This window comes from Pelobates fuscus, chromosome 9, assembly GCF_036172605.1.
Source record: "Pelobates fuscus isolate aPelFus1 chromosome 9, aPelFus1.pri, whole genome shotgun sequence".
Classification (NCBI taxonomy): domain Eukaryota; kingdom Metazoa; phylum Chordata; class Amphibia; order Anura; family Pelobatidae; genus Pelobates; species Pelobates fuscus.
Genome location: NC_086325.1, coordinates 160,631,478 through 160,655,760, shown reverse-complemented (window position 1 = coordinate 160,655,760; position 24,283 = coordinate 160,631,478). Strand labels below are relative to the sequence as shown.

The 24,283-nt window shown below is 48.6% G+C and overlaps 1 protein-coding gene across 4 annotated transcripts in view; it reads left to right on the top strand.

The window, feature by feature from the left end:
- Window positions 1–24,283, top strand: part of KCNT1 (potassium sodium-activated channel subfamily T member 1) — a 257,835-nt gene that overhangs the window by 92,440 nt on the left and 141,112 nt on the right. For 3 of the 4 annotated variants that reach the window (XM_063432889.1, XM_063432890.1, XM_063432888.1), the window contains exon 1: window positions 5,131–5,320. The exons of the other annotated variant lie outside the window; for it this stretch is intronic. In XM_063432889.1, coding sequence (XP_063288959.1) covers window positions 5,172–5,320 — 149 coding nt within the window. In that variant the 5' untranslated portion in view covers window positions 5,131–5,171. Of the gene's footprint in view, window positions 1–5,130; window positions 5,321–24,283 lie in introns of those variants that run through there. 4 annotated transcript variants of the gene reach the window in all.

Here is a 24,283-nt window from a genome sequence, read left to right as displayed (position 1 = left end):
CGAGCATCTTTTACGGACGTAACTAATCCCCATTTCCATTCTCCCTTCTAAAAATATTGTTTTGTTGAGAAATAATTCCTGTTTAAATCCCATAGAAAGATAAGTAATCTGCTCATCAGGTGCTAATGCTATACATTGATTGTATGTGGATGTAGCAGATGCACCACAAATCCATAATCTGAACAGTCTGCATGACAATTGGCCACAAGATCTTAGAAGCCTTACAAACAGATCTACACCGTCCTTTCGTCTTGGTTGATAACCACTTATCTGAGAAGTTCCTGCATGCTGCATGTCATAATGTCACTCAATCTTGTAGGACTTGAATTCACTTATATCGATGGCTACTCAAACTCCCCACATCTCATTCAGAGGATTTATTTTTGTAACTAATTAAATTCAGTTGGCAATCACAGAGGAGAATATCGTGTATTAAAAGTCATTATGAATGCATCATAATTGTGTATTATTATTATTACATTATTATTACATTCTCAAAGGTACTATGTCATCTGACAACTATCATAAAAAGCGGAGTTACTCGCTTACAAATGGTTTCATTTACTCAAAAATGTAAATGCTTTTATCTATGCAGACACAGGATATGTTAAAGACAGCTTTGTGGTTAAGCCGTTATGTTACACTTATAGAAAAGACATGATAAAGATTGAAGTGGTGAACTCTGCTTTCCATCTACAAGATTAGAACATGTTAACCCTTTCATAGATCACCGCACTCAATAGTATGCTCACTTCCTATAACCCACACTACCTGAGCAGCATGCTCACTGCAGCTCCCCACACCTCCTATAACACACACTACCTGAGCAGCATGCTCACTGCAGCTCCCCACACCTCCTATAACCCACACTACCTGAGCAGCACACTCACTGCAGCTCCCCACACCTCCTATAACACACACTACCTGAGCAGCACGCTCACTGCAGCTCCCCACACCTCCTATAACACACACTACCTGAGCAGCACGCTCACTGCAGCTCCCCACACCTCCTATAACCCACATTACCTGAGCAGCACACTCACTGCAGCTCCCCACACCTCCTATAACCCACACTACCTGAGCAGCATGCTCACTGCAGCTCCCCACACCTCCTATAACCCACATTACCTGAGCAGCACACTCACTGCAGCTCCCCACACCTCCTATAACCCACACTACCCGAGCAGCACACTCACTGCAGCTCCCCACACCTCCTATAACCCACACTACCTGAGCAGCACACTCACTGCAGCTCCCCACACCTCCTATAACACACACTACCTGAGCAGCACACTCACTGCAGCTCCCCACACCTCCTATAACCCACACTACCCGAGCAGCACACTCACTGCAGCTCCCCACACCTCCTATAACCCACACTACCTGAGCAGCAGACTCACTGCAGCTCCCCACACCTCCTATAACCCACACTACCTGAGCAGCAGACTCACTGCAGCTCCCCACACCTCCTATAACCCACACTACCTGAGCAGCACACTCACTGCAGCTCCCCACACCTCCTATAACCCACACTACCCGAGCAGCACACTCACTGCAGCTCCCCACACCTCCTATAACCCACACTACCCGAGCAGCAGACTCACTGCAGCTCCCCACACCTCCTATAACCCACACTACCTGAGCAGCACACTCACTGCAGCTCCCCACGCCTCCTATAACCCACACTACCTGAGCAGCACACTCACTGCAGCTCCCCACACCTCCTATAACCCACACTACCTGAGCAGCACACTCACTGCAGCTCCCCACACCTCCTATAACCCACACTACCTGAGCAGCAGACTCACTGCAGCTCCCCACACCTCCTATAACCCACACTACCTGAGCAGCACACTCACTGCAGCTCCCCACGCCTCCTATAACCCACACTACCTGAGCAGCACACTCACTGCAGCTCCCCACACCTCCTATAACCCACACTACCTGAGCAGCACACTCACTGCAGCTCCCCACACCTCCTATAACCCACCCTACCTGAGCAGCAGACTCACTGCAGCTCCCCACACCTCCTATAACCCACACTACCTGAGCAGCACACTCACTGCAGCTCCCCACACCTCCTATAACCCACACTACCTGAGCAGCACGCTCACTGCAGCTCCCCACACCTCCTATAACCCACATTACCTGAGCAGCACACTCACTGCAGCTCCCCACACCTCCTATAACCCACACTACCTGAGCAGCACACTCACTGCAGCTCCCCACACCTCCTATAACCCACACTACCTGAGCAGCACACTCACTGCAGCTCCCCACACCTCCTATAACCCACACTACCTGAGCAGCACGCTCACTGCAGCTCCCCACACCTCCTATAACCCACACTACCTGAGCAGCACACTCACTGCAGCTCTCCACACCTCCTATAGCCCACATTACCTGAGCAGCATACTCACTACAGTCGCCCCACATCTCCTATAATCCACGCTACCTGAGCAGCACGCTCACTGCAGTTCCCCACGCCTCCTATAACCCACACTACCTGAGCAGCATACTCACTACAGCCCCCTCACACCTCCTATAACCCACGCTACCTGAGCAGCACACTCACTGCAGCTCCCCATGCCTCCTATAGCCCACACTACCTGAGCAGCACACTCACTGCAGTTCCCCCCACACCTCCTATAACACACACTACCTGAGCAGCATGCTCACTGCAGCTCCCCACACCTCCTATAACACACACTACCTGAGCAGCATGCTCACTGCAGCTCCCCACACCTCCTATAACACACACTACCTGAGCAGCACGCTCACTGCAGCTACCCACACCTCCTATAACCCACACTACCTGAGCAGCAGACTCACTGCAGCTCCCCACACCTCCTATAACCCACACTACCTGAGCAGCACACTCACTGCAGCTCCCCACACCTCCTATAACCCACACTACCTGAGAAGCACATTCATTGCAGCTCCCCACACCCCCTATAACCCAGACTACCTGAGCAGCACGCTCACTGGAGCTTCCCACACCTCCTATAACCCTCACTACCTGAGCAGCACACTCACTGCAGCTTCCCACACCTCCTATAACCCTTACTACATGAGCAGCACACTCACTGCAGCTTCCCACACCCCCTACAACCCACACTACCTGAGCAGCACACTCACTGCAGCTCCCCACTCCTCCTATAACTCACACTACCTGAGCAGCATGCTCACTGCAGCTCCCCACACCTCCTATAACCCACACTACCTGAGCGGCACACTCACTACAGCCCCCCACACCTCCTATAACCCACACTACCTGAGCAGCACGCTCACTGCAGCTCCCCACACCTCCTATAACCCACACTACCTGAGCAGCACACTCACTGCAGCTCCCCACACCTCCTATAACACACACTAACTGAGCAGCACGCTCACTGCAGCTCCCCACACCTCCTATAACCCACACTACTTGAGCAGCACACTCACTACAGCCCCCCACCCGTCTTATAACCCACACTACCTGAGCAGCAAACTCACTACAGCCCCCACACCTCCTATAACACACACTCCCTGAGCAGCACACTCACTGCAGCCCCCTACACCTCCTATAACACACACTACCTGAGCAGCACACTCACTGCAGCTCCCCACACCTCATATAACACACATTTCCTGAGCAGCACACTCACTGCAGCCCCCTACACCTCCTATAACAAACACTACCTGAGCAGCACACTCACTGCAGCTCCCCACACCTCCTATAACACACACTACCTGAGCAGCACACTCCCTGCAGCTCCCCACACCTCCTATATCCCACACTACCTGAGCAGCACACTCACTGCAGCTCCCCACACCTCCTATAACCCACACTACCTGAGCGGCACACTCACTACAGCCCCCCACACCTCCTATAACCCACACTACCTGAGCAGCACGCTCACTGCAGCTCCCCACACCTCCTATAACCCACACTACCTGAGCAGCACACTCACTGCAGCTCCCAACACCTCCTATAACACACACTAACTGAGCAGCACGCTCACTGCAGCTCCCCACACCTCCTATAACCCACACTACTTGAGCAGCACACTCATTACAGCCCCCCACCCGTCTTATAACCCACACTACCTGAGCAGCAAACTCACTACAGCCCCCACACCTCCTATAACACACACTCCCTGAGCAGCACACTCACTGCAGCCCCCTACACCTCCTATAACACACACTACCTGAGCAGCACACTCAATGCAGCTCCCCACACCTCATATAACACACACTCCCTGAGCAGCACACTCACTGCAGCCCCCTAAACCTCCTATAACAAACACTACCTGAGCAGCACACTCACTGCAGCTCCCCACACCTCCTATAACACACACTACCTGAGCAGCACACTCCCTGCAGCTCCCCACACCTCCTATATCCCACACTACCTGAGCAGCACACTCACTGCAGCTCCCCACACCTCCTATATCCCACACTACCTGAGCAGCACACTCACTGCAGCTCACCATACCTCCTATAACACACACTACCTGACCAACACACTCACTGCAGCTCCCCACACCTCCTATAACACACACTACCTGAGCAGATTAATTAAGGCCAAAGTAGCTGAACTGGTAGCATGGCTGCCTGGATAAGTTTTCAGTTAAGATACTTTGGCCTTAAATATGAAATTCACTTTGAAATTCTGAAATTTTTGTAAATAAAAAAATCCAACGTAAATTAATAAAGAAAACATTTTTTTGGGGGGGGAAACTCCACCTTAGCTACAGTTCCAATTCTTATATTTTGGCTTAAAATGTGAAATTCACATTGAATTCACTTTCTGAGTTTATTCGCTAAACTCCGAATTATATCAAACTAAAACTCGTATTGCAAAATGCAGGCAAAAATTATAATAAAATCCTCTCCAGGTCTGGTACAGTCACAGCTTGGATTTTTCACACTCCATATGGAATTTTGGATTTGAATTGGCTACAATTCAGAATTCAGTGAATTAACCCCACAGTGTTCACCTCTTTCAAGCCTAACTGTCTGATATATTGTATATAGGAGGAATGTTCCATCCCACGGCAGGCAACGGGGAGGAAGCATTAAGTAGGTGGTGCCTGAGTGCAGCACTGAGATGCAGCCAGCATGCAGATCAGAACTGAACATGTGAGTTAGGAGATGGGACCAGCAGAAAGACCTATTAAGCTGATAGGATGACGAGAGCCAAGATGAAGAATTCTCCATCGGAAACTAGCACCAATTCAAAAATCGTCCCACCAATTTCCAGGGAGGACCTTAACGGTGTCAGTCCGCTGCTGCCAAATAGAATCATGGGCTCCTTAACAAGTGATGCTGGGCAAAGGTATTTGGGAATGCTGCAAGGCTTTGCATGGGGCATGCAGGGCTGTGTAACGGGGGATCTGGCTATGCTCCTGCTGCGGTTTGGGTACCACCAGGTGTGAACTGGGATTAGCATGAGCTTCAGAATGAAAGATGCTCCAGCGATGACACACAGCACAGACACACTGTAACTATGCAGGGTTTGCTCGTACAGCTATGCATGCTTAGATACAGTACTGCTTCACACCATATTCACAAGAAGTGCAGGAGCCAAGATGATGAGAGATGCAGGAATCTTAAAGTGCAGCAAGCCATTATTGTATCATCATTCTGTTATCCTGTATCAGTGGATGCCCTAGCACAGGCATAGGCATCCTTCGGCACTCCAGATGTTTTGGACTACACCTTCCATGATGCTTTGCCAGCATTATGGGTGTAAGAGCATTAAGGGGGATGTAGTACACAACATCTGGAGTGCCAAAGGTTGCCTATCCCTGTGCCTAGCAGATTAGACCAGTGTGATTCTTGTAGAGGGGGTTATATCATCCATATCGCCCAGTGCTGTGTGATTTGGGCCCATCCTAAGCATCTCCTACAGTCCCCTGTGTGCCCCCCACATGCCTCAGACAGGACCCCGAAGCACAGGCAGCCTACATAAAGCACACGTATTGCTTGTGCACACGCATGCAAAGTAGCTTCCCTACACATGGCTAGGGTATTATTTGCATACATAAAAATAGCACTGTTTACATACTGCAGGCCCAGAATGGAATTCTTTCCAATTCATTTATTTTTATTTTACATTTTTATTGCAAAATGTTCAAATGTGTATGATACTCTTGAACCGCCCACTGTTTTGTATAAATATATATGTGCAATTCAGAAAAAAGCACCACAGTTTAGATAATGCATTTTATATATTTTGTTTATCTACTCCCCCCTCAACCAATATTGGAACCTAATTCAACGTTACCATCACATTAGTAGATATTAGTATTTGTTGGTATTTTAATTGACTGCAGGAAGAATTTAGGTTCCAGTCTGATGGGACACTGCTTGCAAGCTTGTACTGTGTGATGACAGGATAGCGGTTTGTTTAAAGCAGGCTTCTCCAAACGCCGGCCCTGCAGATGTTGCTGAACTACAACTCCCATGATTCTCAGCCTATCTAGCTCATTCATAGAATCATGGGAGTTGTAGTTCAGCAACATCTGGAGGGCCGGAGTTTGGGGAAGCCTGGTTTAAAGTGTATAAATGTTTTCATTTTGTGATATACTGTAGAGTGTAGCTATTTTATTGCTGTGTGTTGATGAATTTGGGAGATGTTAACGTATTGCCATTGCTCTTTGGCAGGAATGAACTCAGCACTTTACAAAGTTGGGATCTTGCAGAGTTCAGTCCTCTGACAATGTCAGCCAAACGTACTGGGAACTTGGCAATACTGAGTTTTCATTCTATTCCGCTTCACATCATAGACTATAGAGTTCTCACATGGCTGGACTACCAGAAACACTTAAACCCATTAAAAGTAAGATGTCACAATGTATATGTGAGTGGATTAAGGGACAATAATGCCATTGAAGAGTTCTGCAGACATAATGACCATGAGATCGTCTTATTTTGTCAGAAGTCACGTTTCAACGTTTTATATTACATGAGTTTTTAACATTACTTTTAGGGTTTTAATTTTATAAATTTCCTAGTCTGCCCGAGGATGTTGGGAGTTACACTCCTGAGCAGCAGCTGCTATTTGAGGTTGCTCTGTCAAAAGGCACACTCGAAGCACCATAACCACTGCAGCACTACTAACTACTGTTGTGGTTCTGGTGTCAGCAGTGCCCTCGTATCCTCAAAGTATAAGTTGTCAAACAGTTTAAGTAAAGCAACAGATTTGGGGTTCGTTTGGACACCAGTTGCAGCCTCCTCTGGAGCCCAGAAGCTCCTACAATGAGTTTCAATCAGACCTGTATCATAACTTTATAATTGCCTATAAATGGGTGTGTTCATTTAATTAGGACTCTCTACTTTCAGTGATTTGTTAGGGAGCGAGACTTCGGTCTCTCTGACCCCAGCTCCTCATCTGGCAACGGAGGGGGTGTGATTTAATAGGAGCAACTGCACAAAGCAGAGTTACTTCCACCAATCTTCATCTGGAACTTATCTCTCGCAAGATAAATATAGCTACCGGTATTTACATTTAGTATTTAATTAGAATTACCGTGTTGGTGTTGAACTGTTTAGTAGATATATCCCCATCAAAAACATGCATGTGACTTGCTTTTCATGTTTTCATTAAGGGTATATGAAATGTTAGCTTGCAATAGCTGCAGATTGAGCATCTGCAGCTACTGGAAGACCTCCCCTTCTTCCCCAGAGTAGTCTGTCTAATCACAGGCTTCTCAAAGAGATGTATTACTGATCTCAATGATAAGTCTTTGCGAGGCAGGTTCTCTGCACAATTACCTGCCTTTGACTTTAACTCCAGAGAGCTAAACTACCAGGAAGTAACAGAAACAGCTGTTTGAGTGACAGCTGGCGAGATGTAACAATGTAGATTTATAAAAGAGAGACTTTCTATTAAAATCTGCTCTTTTCCACAAGCTAAACTGCTTTAGGGGATTGGAATTGGAGTGTCCCTTTAACCCCTTAAGGACACATGACATGTGTGACATGTCATGATTCCCTTTTATTCCAGAAGTTTGGTCCTTAAGGGGTTAAGGGGTTTCTCCAACTACTTAAAAGATATATATATTTTCCCCCCTTTTATTCAGGTTCCCCTCTTCCCTGTAAAAAGTTACGTTTTGAACTTACCTGACATCCAGCGGCGCCGGGCAAAGGTGACCTTCACGCCCGTCCGACGTCACGTCATCCCTGCAAGTGCTCGGTCCAATCAAGCCTTTGTTTGGACCGTACAGCTGGCTCAGAAGACATGTGTGCGTTTTGAGCTGGTGAGGGAAGGCAGGAGATTTTTTACTTTTTTAAAAAAGAAAACCAAAACTCTATTTTATGCAGGGAGACCACAGAGAGGTAAGTACTTTAGGGCAAGCTTCCCCTTGCAGATGCGATGTCCGCAAGGGACAAGATTGTTATGTGTGTTACCAGCATGCCGTGCGCACTCACCAAAAATGTTATATATGCACAGAAATAACATTTGGAGTTCCGAGCTGCCAAAGTCACGTGTGCAGGGAATGTAACTAGCACCCAGAGCAAAAGTGCAAATTTCTCTGAATGTGAATTTCAAGAATAAACACTGCACATCCAGGCTCCTATAACCATGACCACTTCAAATCAATGGTTATGGTGTTTGGGGTAACCATTTAAATACATTAACTACTGTCTATAAGAAACGATGTATAAATGATAATAATTAATCACCATGAACGCCCACAAGTCAGCTTAATGAAGCTCACAAAAGCAAGTTGGCTTCTCTGAAGTCTGATACACTCTGACATTCAGAGAGTCAACTTGTCAACAATTATCATCACAGGGAAACCTTTCGCACTGTCAGTTATTACAATAAAAAAAAAAAACTGAAAGTAAAATTTAGGGATGTTTTAAAAAAAAAAAAAAATCGTGGGCTTCTCTTTCTGACATCACTATCAGAACGTGAATTGGCCGTGGGAGTTGGATGCAGATAATTTGGGGAGTTTTGTCACCATCATGATGTATATCCACTAAACATGGTATTTCAGTGAATTGAAAGTCAGATTGAACAACTTAGACAAAAAAAAAAAATATGCTGATTAAACACAGCTTGACAATTTTATCTTAAAGGATCACTATAGTGTCAGGAAAACAAACTATTTTTCCTGACACTATAGCATCCTTAGGACCCCCCACCCTCAGGGTCCTCCTCCCTTGGCGCTGAAGTGGTTAAATTCCCTTCAGTTACTTACCTTAATCCAGCGCCGGACCCCCTCGGCGCTGGTGACCTCTCCTCCCCCACCAATGTCAGCAGCCGAGTGGAGCCGAATGCGCATGCGCGGCAAGAGCCGCGCGCACATTCAAAAAGTTCATAGGAAAGCATTTCTCAATGCTTTCCTATGGACGCTCAGCACGCTGAATGCGAATTTCGCTTCTAGCTGGATTAACCCTGCAATGTGAAACTGCTATGTTTACATGTGAAGGGTTAAAACCTGGGGGACCTGGCACACAGACCACTTCATTGAGCTGAAGTTGTCTGGGTGACTATAGTGTCCCTTTAAATGTTGCAATACAAGTTTCAGGTCACGGTTGTTCACAGTTTAGTGGGTAAGTCCCAGTCCCGAGTGCAGCTTAGAGAATTTTCGGAACGTTTGTCAATAACAAAAAAATAGTCCCTTACAATTACACAACGATAACGTGGAAAGGAACAGATTAAATAAATGAATGGGGGAAAAAAGTGGAATAAGAAGAATTGTACGACTAAAAGATCACTTAAAGTTGGATGTGCAAAGGGGACTGTTTATCATTATTACCTTCCTATGAACATTGTGTAAAGTCGATAAATATTAGGCTTATTCGTTAAAGTGACAAATGTTGGCAATTCAAAGTGAATGTCAAATTTAAAGCCAAAATAGTCAAACTGAAAAATGCTGCATATCAGCCAGGTTTTCAGTTCAACTACTTTGGTCTGCTGCTGCTCTCAGCCTATCACTATCAGTCTATCTCAGCCTATCACTGGGCCTCCAGTGAAAGAATAAAATGCATATGCACACTCTCCCGACCAACCCTTTCTCATACTGCAGCATAGAGTGGTGCCATTGTCAAAAGCTAGGCATCAGCTAGGCGAAAAGTTGCCTAACCACCAGGAAGTGCCTCTAGTGGCTGTCTGATTGACAGCCACTAGAGGCAGTCGTAACCCTTAAAGGTAATTACCATTGCAGGCTTAAGGGACAGGGACACTGCATCCAGGCCACTTCAATGAGTTGAAATGGTCTGGGTGCCTATAGTATCCCTTTAAGATAGTCTGTGGATAGGTGTGTTCCTTTAAGTGATCAGATTATTGTAGAGTGGACAGTTCTCTGCACCCATTAGTTCCCCTGTAAGTGGTTGTTTTTAATATTCTGTGTGCTATCTATTTAGCCCTAAGTCGTGCAACAGATTTTATGTACATACTGATAGCGGTTTTACTAACTGAAAGGCCTTAAAATGTAGTTATTACCTCTGTTGAGTGCCAGATTGAGCATCCCATTTTACACTAATGCAATTAGTTTTGCTTAAAAGACTGCATAAGCCAAGCTAATAAGGAAATCTATAGCCCTGACATACCCTGGAGGCGAAGGCTTTATCACTTATTATAAATAACTAATTTGTCATGATGGAAGGGATTTGATGCTTCTGGAGTGTGTGAGCAACCATTTGTAAACGGGTACTGCCATATCCAAGTTTTACTATGTTTACGTACACCCTATATTTAACATATATGAGAGTTTTTAAATGTAAAATTAAAGGGACATTGTAGGCACCATACCTATTTCATCGCATTGAATTGGTTATAGTGCTTGGTGTCCCCTGGCACAGTCCTTCTGTTCACTGATAAACCATTTTCTAGAGGTTTTACACCGAATGAGGGTCCCTGGTCATTTACAGTCCAGCCCCCATTGGAGGTGTGGCTAAGGAGATTACACACTTCCTTCTAGCCATACAGATTCATACCAGTAATGGACACTGTGATAGGCTAAAAGCAGTCAGCTGGCACTCTCAGTCAATCAAAGCTGCCCATTGCTATTTAGGGTAATGCATCTTCATTAGCCCAGGCAGCACAAAATCACAATGCACAGAGGCCACAGGCAGCCCCTCATACACACAACACGCTGCAAGCAACTTCCCCACCCACATTCGGCCACAGACACAAAGAGACACATGCTCACAAAGACATTCATTTATTCACATACAAGGATACTCACTGTCAGACACACACTCTCAGGCGCATATACAGCCAGACAATGCCAAACACACCCAGAAATATACACAGCCCAATACACATTTTAGCTGTATATCTGTATTAGTTCAGGTCAATTTAAATTAGATGGGCGAAGGTTTAAAAATAATATCAGGAAGTATTACTTTACTTGGAGGGTAGTGGATGCATGGAATAGCCTTCCAGCTGAAGTGGTAGAGGTTAACACAGTAAAGGAGTTTAAGCATGCGTGGGATAGGCATAAGGCTATCCTAACTATAAGATAAGGCCAGGGACTAATGAAAGTATTTAGAAACCTGGGCAGACTAGATGGGCCGTCACATTCTATGTGTCTATGTTTCTGTAATGTACATTAGTGTGATATCTGTGCATTAGTGTAATATTTATTAATGGGCATACTGACTGTGATATTTATTCATTTGCTGCACTGACTGTGGTGTTTATTAATGGACAAACTGACTGTAATACATATTAATGGGCACAATATTAATTGGAAAACCTACTGTGGTTTATTAATGGACTCCTTTCTTCTCCTATGTTTAATAGGAAACTGACTGTGGTATACTTTAAATGGGCAAACTGACTGCGCGTGTTCTGTAGGGCAAAGTGGGACTGTTCTGTGTATACACTTTATTACTCATATTTTAATATATTTTTTGTTTGTCGTGTGCCGTGGAATTCTGGGAAGAGATTTGGTGTGCCTTGGGTTAGAGAAGATTCCGAAGCACTGCTTTAGATAGTTTTAAGATTCCGAAGCACTACTTTAGATAGTTTTAAGATTGCGAAGCACTGCTTTAGATAGTTTTAAGATTCCGAAGCACTGCTTTAGATAGTTTTAAGATTCCGAAGCACTGCTTTAGATAGTTTTAAGATGCCGAAGCACTGCTTTAAATAGTTTTAAGATTCCAAAGCACTGCTTAAGATAGTTTTAAGATTCCGAAGCACTGCTTTAGATAGTTTTAAGATTCCAAAGCACTACTTTAGATAGTTTTAAGATCCCGAAGCACTTCTTTAGATAGTTTTAAGATTCCGAAGCACTACTTTAGATAGTTTTAAGATTCCGAAGCACTGCTTTAGATAGTTTAAAATTCCGAAGCACTGCTTAAGATAGTTTTAAGATTCCGAAGCACTGCTTAAGATAGTTTTAAGATTCCGAAGCACTGCTTTAGATAGTTTTAAGATTCCAAAGCACTGCTTTAGATAGTTTTAAGATTCCGAAGCACTTCTTTAGATAGTTTTAAGATTCCGAAGCACTACTTTAGATAGTTTTAAGATTCCGAAGCACTGCTTTAGATAGTTTTAAGATTCCGAAGCACTTCTTTAGATAGTTTTAAGATTCCAAAGCACTACTTTAGATAGTTTTAAGATTCCAAAGCACTGCTTTAGATAGTTTAAGATTCCGAAGCACTGCTTTAGATAGTTTGAAGATCCCGAAGCACTGCTTTAGATAGTTTTAAGATTCCGAAGCACTTCTTTAGATAGTTTTAAGATTCCGAAGCACTGCTTTAGATAGTTTTAAGATTCCGAAGCACTGCTTTAGATAGTTTTAAGATTGTGTAAGTGGATCCTGATTTGCAATAGGATTCTATACACATTCTGTTTTTTACTAAGATCATTTATAAAGGAAGGAAATATATATTTTAGAGCTGCTTTGTTGAGGTGTCTAGGCATGTTTCTCTATTGCCAGTTAATTAGACCCTTGATGGCCCAGGTCCAATGGTGCCACTGCCAGTTGTAAACCTCTGCGATATAAGTTCTGTATACATGCTAATAATAATAATAATAATAATAATAATAATGCTATAAAATCTGCTGAATTAAATAAAAAATACATTGGGGATACCACCGCTTACTTTTAAATATACAGTACCTCCTTTATTTGATTCAGAATTGTTGCGGGCTGGAATAATTCAACCCTCATGTGACACAAGGAGAGGACACTGATAGGTCGAAAGCGTCTTGTTGCCATGACACCAGAGGCATCTTAAAGGACACCATGTGTTTAAATCTGCTCCATTTCCTGTTTGCTAAGTGCACTTGGTTAATGGAGAGACACATTTTTTAGTTTTTATTTTTTAAAAGTAAAGGAAGAAAACACAATCCACTCATTAAAAGTCATATTGTTCCTGAACTTTTTTCATTAGGTTTTGACATGAGTAGAGACAGGGCTGAGTGGGTTTTTACGCCAAATGAGGCATCAGCTAATTACTCTTGTAAAACCCCTGGGTCGAATTGATTACACACTGAATGAAAAAAACAATTCTCTTTGCCAGAAGAATGTCATAGGAACCTTCTAGAAAGAAATGTGAGATAAATTGATCTAGCAAGTCCTGCATAGTCATTAAACCATACAGTGCTGGACGGTATGCGCTGTTAGGGACGTTTTTGTTAATTCCTAGTTAATTTCACACATTTTTATTTAGACAATATTTACAAGCCAGAATATATTATATTAATATATAAGACCTATTTTTCTTTTAAGTAAGTTTGTCCTGGGGAAAACAAATAAAAGATAACGTTATAGTTACGTATATAGAATACAAGTCTGGCAGCTGTTCCAGCACTGGCTTGACTCTAGGATCTCAGACTGATTAAAGATTTTTAAAGGGACACTCCAGGCACCCAGACCACTTCTGCTCATTGGAGTGGTCTGGGTGCCAACTCCCACTACCCTTAACCCTGCAAGTGTAATTATTGCAGTTTTTCATAAACTGCAATAATTACATTGCAGGGTTAACTCCACCTCTAGTGGCTGTCTATTAGACAGCCACTATAGGTCACTTCCTGGGTTCTAGCACAGGTTTTCTGTGCTAGAGCGTCGCTGGACGTCCTCACGCTGTGTGAGGACCTCCAGCGTCGCTCAAAACCCCATAGGAAAGCATTGAAATGATTTTTCAATGCTTTCCTATGGGGAGACCTAATGCGCATGCGCGGCATTTCCGCGCATGCGCATTAGGTCTCCTCGGCCGGTGGGTGGGTTCAGTCTCGCCCACCGGCCGACGTAATCACTAGGAGGAGCGTCGCGGAGGAGGAGACAGCGGCGAGGGACATCGCCGCTGTCCCAGGTAAGTGACTGAAGGGGTTTTCACCCCTTCAGTAACCGGGGATTGGTGGGTGGGAGGGAGAGGGACCCTCCAGTGCCAGAAAAACGGATCGTTTCTCTGGCACTGGAGTTTCCCTTTAAGCTTTCTGGAAGGTTATTCCACTATTGTGAAGGACTTTGGGAGAAAATCGCTCAATCAGTACACCGGGGAGCTGCTCAGGTAGTGTGTGTTATAGGAGGTGTGGGGAGCTGCAGTGAGCGTGCTGCTCAGATGGTGTAGGTTATAGGAGGTGTGGGGAGCTGCAGTGAGTGTGCTCTAAGGTAGTGTGGGTTATAGGAGGTGTGGAGAGCTGCAGTGAGTGTGCTCTCAGGTAGTGTGGGTTATAGGAGGTGTGGGGAGCTGCTGTGAGTGTGCTCTCAGGTAGTGTGTGTTATAGGAGGTATGGAGAGCTGCAGTGAGCGTGCTGCTCAGGTAGTGTGGGTTATAGGAGGTGTGGGGAGCTGCAGTGAGTGTGCTCTCAGGTAGTGTGTGTTATAGGAGGTGTGGAGAGCTGCAGTGAGTGTGCTCTCAGGTAGTGTGTGTTATAGGAGGTGTGGAGAGCTGCAGTGAGTGTGCTCTCAGGTAGTGTGTGTTACAGGAGGTATGGAGAGCTGCAGTGAGCGTGCTGCTCAGGTAGTGTGGGTTATAGGAGGTGTGGGGAGCTGCAGTGAGTGTGCTCTCAGGTAGTGTGTGTTATAGGAGGTATGGAGAGCTGCAGTGAGCGTGCTGCTCAGGTAGTGTGGGATATAGGAGGTGTGGGGAGCTGCAGTGAGCGTTCTGCTCAGATAGTGTGGGTTATAGGAGGTGTGGGGAGCTGCAGTGAGCGTGCTGCTCAGGTAGTGTGGGTTATAGGAGATGTGGGGGGCTGCAGTTAGCGTGCTGCTCAGGTAGTGTGGGTTATAGGAGGTGTGGGGAGCTGCAGTGAGCGTGCTGCTCAGGTAGTGTGTGTTATAGGAGTTGTGGGGAGCTGCAGTGAGCGTGCTGCTCAGGTAGTGTGTGTTATAGGAGGTGTGGGGAGCTGCAGTGAGCGTGCTGCTCAGATAGTGTGGGTTATAGGAGGTGTGGGGAGCTGCAGTGAGTGTGCTGCTCAGGTAGTGTGGGTTATAGGAGGTGTGGGGAGCTGCAGTGAGCGTTCTGCTCAGGTAGTGTGGGTTATAGGAGGTGTGGGGAGCTGCAGTGAGCGTTCTGCTCAGGTAGTGTGTGTTATAGGAGGTGTGGGGAGCTGCAGTGAGTGTGCTGCTCAGATAGTGTGTGTTATAGGAGGTGTGGGGAGCTGCAGTGAGTGTGCTGCTCAGATAGTGTGTGTTTATAGGAGGTGTGGGGAGCTGCAGTGAGTGTGCTCTCAGGTAGTGTGGGTTATAGGAGGTGTGGGGAGCTGCAGTGAGTGTGCTGCTCAGATAGTGTGGGTTATAGGAGGTGTGGGGAGCTGCAGTGAGTGTGCTCTCAGGTAGTGTGGGTTATAGGAGGTGTGGGGAGCTGCAGTGAGCGTTCTGCTCAGGTAGTGTGGGTTATAGGAGGTGTGGGGAGCTGCAGTGAGTGTGCTCTCAGGTAGTGTGGGTTATAAGAGGTGTGGGGAGCTGCAGTGAGTGTGCTGCTCACGTAGTGTGTGTTATAGGAGGTGTGGGGAGCTGCAGTGAGTGTGCTGCTCAGATAGTGTGGGTTATAGGAGGTGTGGGGAGCTGCAGTGAGTGTGCTCTCAGGTAGTGTGGGTTATAGGAGGTGTGGGGAGCTGCAGTGAGTGTGCTGCTCAGATAGTGTGGGTTATAGGAGGTGTGGGGAGCTGCAGTGAGTGTGCTCTCAGGTAGTGTGGGTTATAGGAGGTGTGGGGAGCTGCAGTGAGCGTTCTGCTAAGGTAGTGTGGGTTATAGGAGGTGTGGGGAGCTGCAGTGAGCGTTCTGCTCAGGTAGTGTGTGTTATAGGAGGTGTGGGGAGCTGCAGTGAGTGTGCTGCTCACGTAGTGTGTGTTATAGGAGGTGTGGGGAGCTGCAGTGAGCGTGCTGCTCAGGTAGTGTGGGTTATAGGAGGTGTGGGGAGCTGCAGTGAGCGTGCTGCTCAGATAGTGTGGGTTATAGGAGGTGTGGGGAGCTGCAGTGAGCGTGCTGCTCAGGTAGTGTGGGTTATAGGAGGTGTGGGGAGCTGCAGTGAGTGTGCTGCTCAGGTAGTGTGGGTTATAGGAGGTGTGGGGAGCTGCAGTGAGCGTGCTGCTCAGGTAGTGTGGGTTATAGGAGGTATGGAGAGCTGCAGTGAACGTGCTCTCAGGTAGTGTGTGTTATAGGAGGTGTGGGGAGCTGCAGTGAGCGTGCTCTCAGGTAGTGTGTGTTATAGGAGGTGTGGGGAGCTGCTGTGAGTGTGCTGCTCAGGTAGTGTGTGTTATAGGAGGTATGGAGAGCTGCAGTGAGCGTGCTCTCAGGTAGTGTGTGTTATAGGAGGTGTGGGGAGCTGCTGTGAGTGTGCTGCTCAGGTAGTGTGTGTTATAGGAGGTATGGAGAGCTGCAGTGAGCGTGCTCTCAGGTAGTGTGTGTTATAGGAGGTGTGGGGAGCTGCAGTGAGTGTGCTGCTCAGGTAGTGTGTGTTATAGGAGGTATGGAGAGCTGCAGTGAGCGTGCTCTCAGGTAGTGTGTGTTATAGGAGGTGTGGGGAGCTGCTGTGAGTGTGCTGCTCAGGTAGTGTGGGTTATAGGAGATGTGGGGAGCTGCAGTGAGTGTGCTGCTCAGGTAGTGTGGGTTATAGGAGGTGTGGGGAGCTGCAGTGAGCGTGCTGCTCAGGTAGTGTGTGTTATAGGAGGTGTGGGGAGCTGCAGTGAGCGTTCTGCTCAGATAGTGTGGGTTATAGGAGGTGTGGGGAGCTGCAGTGAGTGTGCTGCTCAGGTAGTGTGTGTTATAGGAGGTGTGGGGAGCTGCAGTGAGTGTGCTGCTCAGGTAGTGTGTGTTATAGGAGGTGTGGGGAGCTGCAGTGAGCGTGCTGCTCAGATAGTGTGTTTTATAGGAGGTGTGGGGAGCTGCAGTGAGTGTGCTGCTCAGGTAGTGTGGGTTATAGGAGGTGTGGGGAACTGCAGTGAGTGTGCTGCTCAGGTAGTGTGTGTTATAGGAGGTGTGGGGAGCTGCAGTGAGTGTGCTCTCAGGTAGTGTGTGTTATAGGAGGTATGGAGAGCTGCAGTGAGTGTGCTGCTCAGGTAGTGTGTGTTATAGGAGGTATGGAGAGCTGCAGTGAGCGTGCTCTCAGGTAGTGTGGGTTATAGGAGGTGTGGGGAGCTGCAGTGAGCGTTCTGCTCAGGTAGTGTGGGTTATAGGAGGTGTGGGGAGCTGCAGTGAGTGTGCTCTCAGGTAGTGTGGGTTATAAGAGGTGTGGGGAGCTGCAGTGAGTGTGCTGCTCACGTAGTGTGTGTTATAGGAGGTGTGGGGAGCTGCAGTGAGTGTGCTGCTCAGATAGTGTGGGTTATAGGAGGTGTGGGGAGCTGCAGTGAGTGTGCTCTCAGGTAGTGTGGGTTATAGGAGGTGTGGGGAGCTGCAGTGAGTGTGCTGCTCAGATAGTGTGGGTTATAGGAGGTGTGGGGAGCTGCAGTGAGTGTGCTCTCAGGTAGTGTGGGTTATAGGAGGTGTGGGGAGCTGCAGTGAGCGTTCTGCTCAGGTAGTGTGGGTTATAGGAGGTGTGGGGAGCTGCAGTGAGCGTTCTGCTCAGGTAGTGTGTGTTATAGGAGGTGTGGGGAGCTGCAGTGAGTGTGCTGCTCACGTAGTGTGTGTTATAGGAGGTGTGGGGAGCTGCAGTGAGCGTGCTGCTCATGTAGTGTGGGTTATAGGAGGTGTGGGGAGCTGCAGTGAGCGTGCTGCTCAGATAGTGTGGGTTATAGGAGGTGTGGGGAGCTGCAGTGAGCGTGCTGCTCAGGTAGTGTGGGTTATAGGAGGTGTGGGGAGCTGCAGTGAGTGTGCTGCTCAGGTAGTGTGGGTTATAGGAGGTGTGGGGAGCTGCAGTGAGCGTGCTGCTCAGGTAGTGTGGGTTATAGGAGGTATGGAGAGCTGCAGTGAGCGTGCTCTCAGGTAGTGTGTGTTATAGGAGGTGTGGGGAGCTGCAGTGAGCGTGCTGCTCAGGTAGTGTGGGTTATAGGAGGTATGGAGAGCTGCAGTGAGCGTGCTCTCAGGTAGTGTGTGTTATAGGAGGTGTGGGGAGCTGCTGTGAGTGTGCTGCTCAGGTAGTGTGTGTTATAGGAGGTATGGAGAGCTGCAGTGAGCGTGCTCTCAGGTAGTGTGTGTTATAGGAGGTGTGGGGAGCTGCAGTGAGTGTGCTGCTCAGGTAGTGTGTGTTATAGGAGGTATGGAGAGCTGCAGTGAGCGTGCTCTCAGGTAGTGTGTGTTATAGGAGGTGTGGGGAGCTGCTGTGAGTGTGCTGCTCAGGTAGTGTGGGTTATAGGAGATATGGGGAGCTGCAGTGAGTGTGCTGCTCAGGTAGTTTGGGTTATAGGGGGTGTGGGGAGCTGCAGTGAGCGTGCTGCTCAGGTAGTGTGTGTTATAGGAGGTGTGGGGAGCTGCAGTGAGCGTTCTGCTCAGATAGTGTGGGTTATAGGAGGTGTGGGGAGCTGCAGTGAGTGTGCTGCTCAGGTAGTGTGTGTTATAGGAGGTGTGGGGAGCTGCAGTGAGTGTGCTGCTCAGGTAGTGTGTGTTATAGGAGGTGTGGGGAGCTGCAGTGAGCGTGCTGCTCAGATAGTGTGTGTTATAGGAGGTGTGGGGAGCTGCAGTGAGTGTGCTGCTCAGGTAGTGTGGGTTATAGGAGGTGTGGGGAACTGCAGTGAGTGTGCTGCTCAGGTAGTGTGTGTTATAGGAGGTGTGGGGAGCTGCAGTGAGTGTTCTCTCAGGTAGTGTGTGTTATAGGAGGTATGGAGAGCTGCAGTGAGTGTGCTGCTCAGGTAGTGTGTGTTATAGGAGGTATGGAGAGCTGCAGTGAGCGTGCTCTCAGGTAGTGTGTGTTATAGGAGGTGTGGGGAGCTGCTGTGAGTGTGCTGCTCAGGTAGTGTGGGTTATAGGAGATGTGGGGAGCTGCAGTGAGTGTGCTGCTCAGGTAGTGTGGGTTATAGGAGGTGTGGGGAGCTGCAGTGAGCGTGCTGCTCAGGTAGTGTGTGTTATAGGAGGTGTGGGGAGCTGCAGTGAGCGTTCTGCTCAGATAGTGTGGGTTATAGGAGGTGTGGGGAGCTGCAGTGAGTGTGCTGCTCAGGTAGTGTGTGTTATAGGAGGTGTGGGGAGCTGCAGTGAGTGTGCTGCTCAGGTAGTGTGTGTTATAGGAGGTGTGGGGAGCTGCAGTGAGCGTGCTGCTCAGATAGTGTGTGTTATAGGAGGTGTGGGGAGCTGCAGTGAGTGTGCTGCTCAGGTAGTGTGGGTTATAGGAGGTGTGGGGAACTGCAGTGAGTGTGCTGCTCAGGTAGTGTGTGTTATAGGAGGTGTGGGGAGCTGCAGTGAGTGTGCTCTCACGTAGTGTGTGTTATAGGAGGTATGGAGAGCTGCAGTGAGTGTGCTGCTCAGGTAGTGTGTGTTATAGGAGGTATGGAGAGCTGCAGTGAGCGTGCTCTCAGGTAGTGTGTGTTATAGGAGGTGTGGGGAGCTGCTGTGAGTGTGCTGCTCAGGTAGTGTGGGTTATAGGAGATGTGGGGAGCTGCAGTGAGTGTGCTGCTCAGGTAGTGTGGGTTATAGGAGGTGTGGGGAGCTGCAGTGAGCGTGCTGCTCAGGTAGTGTGTGTTATAGGAGGTGTGGGGAGCTGCAGTGAGCGTTCTGCTCAGATAGTGTGGGTTATAGGAGGTGTGGGGAGCTGCAGTGAGCGTGCTGCTCAGATAGTGTGTGTTATAGGAGGTGTGGGGAGCTGCAGTGAGTGTGCTGCTCAGGTAGTGTGGGTTATAGGAGGTGTGGGGAACTGCAGTGAGTGTGCTGCTCAGGTAGTGTGTGTTATAGGAGGTGTGGGGAGCTGCTGTGAGTGTGCTGCTCAGATAGTGTGGGTTATAGGAGGTGTGGGGAGCTGCAGTGAGCGTGCTGCTCAGATAGTGTGGGTTATAGGAGGTGTGGGGAGCTGCTGTGAGTGTGCTGCTCAGATTGTGTAGGTTATAGGAGGTGTGGGGAGCTGCAGGGAGTGTGCTGCTCACGTAGTGTGTGTTATAAGAGGTGTGGGGAGCTGCAGTGAGCGTGCTGTTCGGGTAGTGTGGGTTATAGGAGGTGTGGGGAGCTGCAGTGAGGGTGCTGCTCAGGTAGTGTGGGTTATAGGAGGTGTGGGGAGCTGCAGTGCGCGTGCTGCTCAGGTAGTGTGGGTTATAGCAGGTGTGGGGAGCTGCAGTGAGTGTGCTGCTCAGGTAGTGTGGGTTATAGGAGGTGTGAGGAGCTGCAGTGAGTGTGCTGCTCAGGTAGTGTGGGTTATAGGAGGTATGGTGAGCTGCAGTGAGTGTGCTGCTCAGGTAGTGTGGGTTATAGGAGGTGTGGGGTGCTGCAGTGAGTGTGCTGCTCAGGTAGTGTGTGTTATAGGAAGTGTGGGGAGCTGCAGTGAGTGTGCTGCTCAGGTAATGTGGGTTATAGGAAGTGTGGGGAGCTGCAGTGAGTGTGCTGCTCAGGTAATGTGGGTTATAGGAGGTGTGGGGAGCTGCAGTACACGTGTTGCTCAGGTAGTGTGTGTTATAGGAGGTGTGGGGAGCTGCAGTGAGCGTGCTGCTCAGGTAGTGTGTGTTATAGGAGGTGTGGGGAGCTGCAGTGAGTGTGCTGCTCAGGTAGTGTGTGTTATAGGAAGTTTGGGGAGCTGCAGTGAGTGTGCTGCTCAGGTAATGTGGGTTATAGGAGGTGTGGGGAGCTGCAGTACGCGTGTTGCTCAGGTAGTGTGTGTAATAGGAGGTGTGGGGAGCTGCAGTGAGCGTGCTGCTCAGGTAGTGTGTGTTATAGGAGGTGTGGGGAGCTGCAGTGCGCGTGCTGCTCAGGTAGTGTGGGTTATAGGAGGTGTGGGGAGCTGCAGTGAGTGTGCTGCTCAGGTAGTGTGGGTTATAGGAGGTGTGGGGTGCTGCAGTGAGTGTGCTGCTCAGGTAGTATGTGTTATAGGAAGTGTGGGGAGCTGCAGTGAGTGTGCTGCTCAGATAGTGTGGGTTATAGGAGGTGTGGGGAGCTGCAGTACGCGTGTTGCTCAGGTAGTGTGGGTTATAGGAGGTGTGGGGAGCTGCAGTGAGCGTGCTGCTCAGGTAGTGTGTGTTATAGGAGATGTGGGGAGCTGCAGTGAGTGTGCTGCTCAGGTAGTGTGGGTTATAGGAGGTATGGTGAGCTGCAGTGAGTGTGCTGCTCAGGTAGTGTGTGTTATAGGAGGTGTGGGGCAGTGGTGTATCCTGGTTTTGTGCTGCCCTAGGCAGCACAAAACTCAGGCGCCCGCTCCCCCCCGCGCGCCACCCCCACCCAACCTTTACCCCGCCCCGCATTCTAAATACACACACACACATTCACTGACACATACGCATACACTAACTAACAGAAACACACACACTCGCTAACAGAAACACACACACTCGCTAACAGAAACACACACACTCGCTAACAGAAACACACACTAACAGACACACTAACAGACACACTAACAGACACACTAACAGACACAAACTAACAGACACAAACTAGCACACACACACACTCACAGGCAAACACACTCACAGACACCCACACTCACAGACACCCACACTCACAGACACCCACACTCACAGACACCCACACTCGCAGACACCCACACACCCCCACACACACAGTAACAGACACACACTAACAGACAGACACACACACACACTAACAGACACACACACACTAACAGACACACACACTAAGACACACACACACACACTAAGACACACACACACACTAAGACACACACACTAAGACAGACACACACACACACACTAAGACAGACACACACACACACTAAGACAGACACACTCACTAAGACAGACACACTCACTAAGACAGACACACTCACTAAGACAGACACACTCACTAAGACAGACACACTCACTAAGACACACACTCACTAACAGACACACACTCACTAACAGACACACACTCACTAACAGACACACACACTCACTAACAGACACACACACACTCACTAACAGACACACACACACTCACTCACATTAACACTTTTCTTTTTTTTTTTTTTACTTTATCCCCCCCAGCCTCCTTACCTTTGGGAATGCTGGGGGGGTCATCTTTCTCCCTGGTGGTCCAGTGGCTGCTGGGCGGTCGGGCGGCGCTGCTGGGCGGGCGGCGAGGGAGCACTCCCCCTGAGCTGTCTGCTCAGCTCCCTCGCGCGCCGCACAGTGAGGCTGGGAGGCGGAGCCGGAATATGACGTCATATTCCGGCTCCCAGCCTCACTCTGTGGCGCGCGAGGGAGCTGAGCAGACAGCTCAGGGGGAGTGCTCCCTCGCCAGCCGCCCGCCCAGCAGCGCCGCCCGACCGCCCAGAAGCAGCCCAGCATGTCTGTTAGCCGCAAGGCTAACAAGACATTTGCCTTGGGCATTTGGGGGGCGGCTTTTTTTGCCGCCCCCTGGAAAATGACGCCCAAGGCAAATGCCTTGTTTGCCTCGCGGCTAATACGCCCCTGGTGTGGGGAGCTGCAGTGAGTGTGCTGCTCAGATAGTGTGGGTTATAGGAGGTGTGGGGAGCTGCAGTGTGTGTGCTGCTCAGGTAGTGTGTGTTATAGGAGGTGTGGGGAGCTGCAGTGTGTGTGCTGCTCAGGTAGTGTGGGTTATAGGAGGTGTGGGGAGCTGCAGTGTGTGTGCTGCTCAGGTAGTGTGGGTTATAGGAGGTGTGGGGAGCTGCAGTGTTTGCATCAGCATATTAATGAGCAGGGGAGGGCTGGCAGCCTTAGGCCTGGGGGGCAAATCCAGTCAAGTGGCCCATTGCACCAAGAGGAGAGTAAAAACACCTTTCCCATGTGATTGAAAGTGTGTGTGTGTGTGTGGGGGGGGGGGGGGGGGGGGAAGCAGTCACCTAAACAGACAATCAATGACAGGCACACACACTTGCTGATTTGGCACACACTAAAAAACACACACTCACTGACAGGCACACAGACACACACAGAAAGACACATTGTTGCATGCATACTGACTCAGACAGACAGACATACTTGCACACAGACATACTGACACACACATAGAGATACATACTGGTACTCACACAGACACACACAGAAAGACACACTGTTACAGGCATACTGACTCAGACAGACAGACATACTGACACAAACACACACACACACAGGCATACTGGCTGACACACACACAGACAGACATACTGACACACACACAGACAGACATACTGGCACACAGACAGACATACTGGCACACACATAGACAGACATACTGGCACACACACAGACAGACATACTGATGCGCACACACAGCCATACTGATGCGCACACACAGCCATACTGATGCGCACACACACACAGCCACACTGATGCGCACACACACACAGCCATACTGACACACACAGCCATACTGACACACACAGCCATACTGACACACACAGCCATACTGACACACACAGCCATACTGACACACACAGCCATACTCATACACACAGCCATACTCATACACACAGCCATACTCATACACACAGCCATACTCATACACACAGCCATACTCATACACACACACCCACTCATACACACACACCCACTCATACACACACACCCACTCATACACACACACCCACTCATACACACACACCCAAACTTTACACTTTTAAAACCAGTGGACAGGGGCTGAGTAAGGGGACAGGGCTGTAGTGGGGGACAGGGCTGTAGTGGGGGACAGGGGGTGGTAGTGGAGGGTATAAGCTGTAATTGGGGGTTTAGGAAATGTACGGGGGGATAGGGGCTGAAGCAAGTTGATGGCTACAATTTGGGGAAAGGGGCTGTGGTGTGGGTAATATAGGTTGCAATTGGGGGAGAGGAGCTGTAGTGGGGATGTTATGGGGCTGTGGTGGGGGGCATGGGGCTGAG